Below are 5221 nucleotides of genomic sequence, written 5' to 3' on the forward strand. Positions count from 1 at the left end.
CTTCTGGTTTGTGGTTAGTGCAGGCTCTGTCCAGAAGTACTTTGGAAACATTACTCCCTTGACCAGGAGTTGTAAGCTGCTCACCAGCTTTTACGACCTTAGGTGCTACTCAGCAAATGTAGAACACTGTCTTTGTGGACTGGTAGACCAGTTGACCTAGATGTTGCCTCAGACACTCTGGTCTCTAGCCCTCACGTCCAGTGTCTCAGTACCAGGGAGGGGTTTGGTTATGGCCAAGAGGTTTTCGTGACTGCGCTTTAAGAGTGCATTAATTTTTGTAACGTATTTTATTTAGCCCAATGTGATATTTCAGTATGTGATAGTGAAATTCATCTCGAATGCGTTACAGCTACACGTGACTCGTGCGGTGCTATTCCAATGATTCCGATTCATAGGGACCCTATAGGACGGGGTAGAGCCGCCCCTCTGGGTTTCTAAGACTATAACTCTGTATGGGAGTAGAAAGCCTTGTCTTCCTCCTGCAGAACAACTGGTGGTTTCGAACAGTGGACCTTGCGGGTAGCAGGCCAGCACATAACCCCCTCTGCTAGGACTCCCTCTGCAGTGGCGACCGTAGTGAACAGTGCGGGTCTTTGTAGGAAGATTGTGAATTCTAGGCTTTATTCTTTCACTGTCTGCTGTATGTCTTGGCCCCGGTTATCTCAATCTTAGGAGGGCTAGGACTGTGTCTTAAACATTTTCCCCACGGTGTTTAGGTAGGCGTTCAGATTACCCTTGCTTTGTGGTCTACAGGAAAGACAAGCCTGTGAGGTGAGGTGGTGAGGTTTAAGATCCAGAATCTTAGTGTTCAGTTGGATTCCTTTAGTTGTTTCCTGTCTGGTGGTCAGTTACTTAGTAAAACAGCAGTTCTGTTTTCCCGCGCTCCTGTTGGTGTCCCAGAGGGTTTGCAGCAGAGAGAACGCGTCCTCTTCAAAGGGTGAATTCAATGGCAGGAGAGAGTGGTCCTGTTTCCCCACTCGCCTTCTTTCTCTTTTCCAGGCCTTTACTACGTGGACAGTGAAGGGAACCGCATCTCGGGGACCACCTTCTCTGTAGGTTCCGGCTCTGTGTATGCCTACGGGGTCATGGATAGGGGCTACTCCTATGACCTGGAAGTGGAACAAGCCTACGATCTAGCTCGGCGAGCCATCTACCAAGCCACCTACAGAGATGCCTACTCAGGAGGTGTGGTCAATCTGTACCATGTCCGGGAGGATGGCTGGATCCGAGTATCCAGTGACAACGTTGCTGATCTGCACGACAAGTACAGTGGAACTGCCCCCTGAGCGGCGGTGGGGCTGGCTGTTTGCAAATCTTGGGGTGACTGTCCTTGGTAATAAAGCGTGGCACCCCATCCCGTAGGTAGTGATCTTTCTTTCAGCTCCTATGCATTGGCCTCTGTATGTTACTAGTTGTTAATGAGCTGCTGCCGAGCACGCTCTGGGTTTACTTTGTTTGCTGTTACATTACACTACTCAGCCTCAGCCTGTGTTGTGTCTTTTGTCCACAGGGCCCCTCCTCCAAGTACTTGACAGCCACAGAAGCCAGGACAGTGGGAGGGAAGGGACTGTCTGGTGACTACATGAAGGTCCCCACTTAGGAAGCTAATAACAAAGGAGAAGGAGGCCGGGAGGAGGCAGAGACTGCCCGACAGAGATGGCAAGTTGATGAGGTGGAAAGATGCACGGGCTGTACCAGGCAGGGCGGCAGAGGGAGGGGGCGGGTGGCTGCAGGCGGAGCAGGAAGGTGAAGGGATCAGCCTGAATCTTGGAGCAGTTGGGAAGGGAGAGGAAGACGAGCTGAGTGTCATCGCAACCCCAAGCTCCGTGACCCATGTCCCCTTGGTCCTCAAGTGGGAGGTAGCGGGCACTTACCCTCCTGGGCAGGAAGCTAAGTCCCTGGAGTGTGTGGGTGGGGCAGAGATGGTTGCTTATCGCATCCAGCGCTGAGGGGTTCCCCGGCTATGGTGGCAGCAGATGGCAAGGCTTTCTGTTAGCAGCCGGGGATCGAGGCGATAGATGGGAAGGAGCCTGTAAAATGGGAGAGGAGGGCATAAACAGCCCTGCTCTGTTTCCTTAGCAAGAAGGAGGAACGTGGGGGGGAGGGTGCCAGCCCTCTGGGTCTTGTAAGGAGGGCCGGGGAGAAGGGGCCTTCACAGAACCAGAGGGACTTAAGCCTTGGCCACCCTGATGGCAGCCACTTTCTCTGCACGTACCTTCCTCTCCTGCTCAGCCTTTGTGCAGTCTCTGTATTGATTGATGAAGGCTGTCGGCCAGAAACTGATCGAGCCTTGTTAATTGCATTTGTCAAAGGCCGGGAAATTGGGAATTAGTGCGAACGAAGAAGAGAGTTTGGAAAACAAATGACTCTTCAGCCTAAGGAGATTCATTTTGCAGAAAAGGCCTCGGGAGCCCAGAGCCAGAGCTGCTGACGGGGCCCCGGCTCTGCAGTGGAGCCAGCCGGAGGCAGGCTGCATCCTGTGGGCAAACCCTCAGCCAAGGGCCACCCAGGCAAGAGACGCCAACGCAGCCTTCGCCCTCCCACTTCGGACGTTGCTTTGTAGCTCTTTCTTAGGGGGAGGGGGAAGGAACTTTTAATAAAGAGAAAAGTAGGGAAAATCACAATGACGTCCAACCAGCAGTTGAAGTAGCGTGGGGGTGTCCAGAGCTCTAACCACTGAGCCTCCCCCTGTAGTCACTCCCTGCAGCACAGTATCCACCCTCTTCCCTGTCTACACAGCGTCACCTCCCCGGATGTCTTTGGAGCGCCAAAGAGCACAATTGGAAAACCACCCCCCTGGTCAATCTGAATAGAGAATTCAGGATGGGAATGCCTTCCAATGCCCCTGGGCCTCCTACCCATGAAGAGAAGGGAGGATCCCGCTTACTCCTTGCCCTGTTTCTATCTCAAAACCCTGCTTTGACCGAGACCGAAATGCTAATGTAAGCGCCTCCTCTGCACTGGACCGACCTTCTGACCCCTGTTCCTTGGCCTTCCCGAGACTTCTGTACAGCAGACTCATGTATTGAGAGGGAAGCCCACGGTAGGTTTTCCAGAACTAAAGTGGAACAGAGGCAGAGGGAAATGGCCAATCCTTTCCGCCCAGCGGTTCCCACGTGTGTGCTTGAATTCCGGCTGCTGGGGGAGTTGGCTTTGCAGCGAGGTGACTGTCCGCTGTGGGGATGATGGATGCTGCCTCGCGTCGGAGAGCTGCTGTCCAGTGGAGTGTACCAGTTCAGGGACTCCCATCAGATCCATTTCCCAGTGCAGTCCTCTTGACAAAGGATGATGGGAAAGAAATTGCCTGAAATAGCTGGAAGATTAATTTCTCTCGGCAGCTCCCAAGTGTCCAAGAGACAGGGTTCTTGAAGTGACATCTGACAATGTTCCCTTCCTCCACAGACAGCTCAGTAACACCCAAATCGGGCTCCTCGGGGCGAGTGATGGGACTAATCGGGTTAAATAGGAAGCAAGCACTCCTAGAGGCCCCGTGCTTCCTCTTGCTGTGAGGCGAAGGCAGGGGGGCCTTCACGCAGCTCCACAGTGGGGAAGGGAGGGCCGAAGAGAGTCCCATTGCACGGCGGGGTGTTCTTGAAGGAAGGTGCCAAGCTGGTGAGGATGCCTAGGGGGGAAGGAAGAAGACCCCAGACAGAGCGAATCAGACTGCAGCAGAATCGTCACCCTCTAGGCAAAGCCCGCAGGCCAGGGTCTCTTGACATCCCCCTCAGCAAACGGGAGCACTGTCAAAGTCATCCCATCTTTTGAGGGAAAGTAAAGTAAAAGAGCTGGTTTCTTCTTGTCCAGGGATTCTGCGTAGTCTGCCTGCCAGGGGAAAGGAGCAAGAGAGGGAATGGAAAAGGAGGGGCTGGGTCAGGTCAGTGGAGGATCTCATCGGGTGAAGACATCCAGGTCTTTTCATTTCCTGTTCCTTTTGTCCCAAGCAGTGCCCCTCCTGCCAGAGCTGTGGCCAAAGATGAGGTGCTTGCAGCTGACCAATGGCCGTGACCCTGACCTCAAGAAGGGGATTAAGTGCTTTAGGATGTAAAAAATACGGGCAGTCAGTGCAACCAAGTGTCCTCTCTCTTTCTGGGAGTTTGCTTGGTTTTAAAACTCTAGCTTCCCTTCAGGAAGCCAGTCATACTGAGAACGCTTTAATTATCACAGGCCAGAGGAGCGCGCCAACACTGCAATCAGGACTGCCCTGATCAGCAGCTCCTGCCCCCTGCCTGGCACGGGCACCCCTCCCGCTCCCCTCAGCCCTCCGGCTCCCCAGGTCCGGCTTCAGAGCCAAGAGCTCTCTGTCCAGGGGCTGTGGCCCACCGAAACATGTTCATAAAAACCTCTTCTACGGGGTCCCGTGGCAGTTGTTAATGGGTCAGACAGGAAAAATTCTACCCACGTCAGCTTCTTGGGTTTACTGAACCCACCTCATTTCTCCCGGAAGCTCTGCCCCTGAGTTAGGCAGCCAAGCTAACTTGGTCCCCTGTCCTTTCCACCAACCATAAACGCCTGGCCTGCTTCCTGTGGAAAGAAGGAAGATGCCATGCGTTCAGCCCCTTCTGCTGCCCTCTCTTTCCTGTTCTCTCCCTTTGCCCGGTTTCACCTTCTCTTTGCTCCCTCACTTCATGAAAATTCTCTTTTCTCTCCTCTGCAGAATTTAAAATAAAAGCCAATCAATCCACCAACCAGTGCTGCTATGGACTTGAACGCAACCAGAAAAGGTTGTGGCTAGCTGCAGGCTGCCCACAAAGCTGCTGTCAAAGGGAAACACAGATGGAGTCAGAGGAAGGCAGCTAGAGAGGACATCAGACAAATGAGAGACAGTAAGGGAGACAAGCAGAAGACCGATGCCCAGACAGCCCCAGCAAACTCCAGCAAGGGAGCCAGAAAGATGGATGGAGACACTGACGGGCAGGGCTGGACTGAGAATGGTGGTGGGGAAGGAGCAGGGGTGTAGGAGACGAGATGGAGGAGGACAGGGATGGAGAGTGGGCAGAGGAAGAGGAATCGGGGGAAGGGAGCGGCTGGACGCTAATGCACACTGAAGCCTGTTCCCCTGGAGACAGATAATTTCTCCAGCCACACATAATGAACACGTGCCTCTCTGTGTGTTGCCCTGTGCTGTCACAGTCACTTACATCCCCCAGGAAGCACTCCGTGTGCACGCCGCCGGCTGCTCAGGAAAGCTGGAAAGAAGACCCAGGCCCTCCAACCTCCTCCT

General features: G+C 53.7%; 1 protein-coding gene across 1 annotated transcript in view; it reads left to right on the forward strand.

Moving 5' to 3' along the window:
* The window catches only part of PSMB5 (proteasome 20S subunit beta 5), a 7920-nt gene extending 6436 nt beyond the window's left edge, over window positions 1–1484 (forward strand). Inside the window, exon 3 of the mRNA XM_004698898.2 lies at window positions 1000–1484. Coding sequence (XP_004698955.1) covers window positions 1000–1286 — 287 coding nt within the window. The 3' untranslated portion in view covers window positions 1287–1484. The remainder of the gene's footprint in view (window positions 1–999) is intronic.
* The last annotated feature ends 3737 nt before the right edge of the window (window positions 1485–5221 follow it).

This window comes from Echinops telfairi, unplaced genomic scaffold (assembly GCF_000313985.2).
Source record: "Echinops telfairi isolate 266 unplaced genomic scaffold, ASM31398v2 ScPeMD7_18;HRSCAF=68, whole genome shotgun sequence".
NCBI lineage: Eukaryota > Metazoa > Chordata > Mammalia > Afrosoricida > Tenrecidae > Echinops > Echinops telfairi.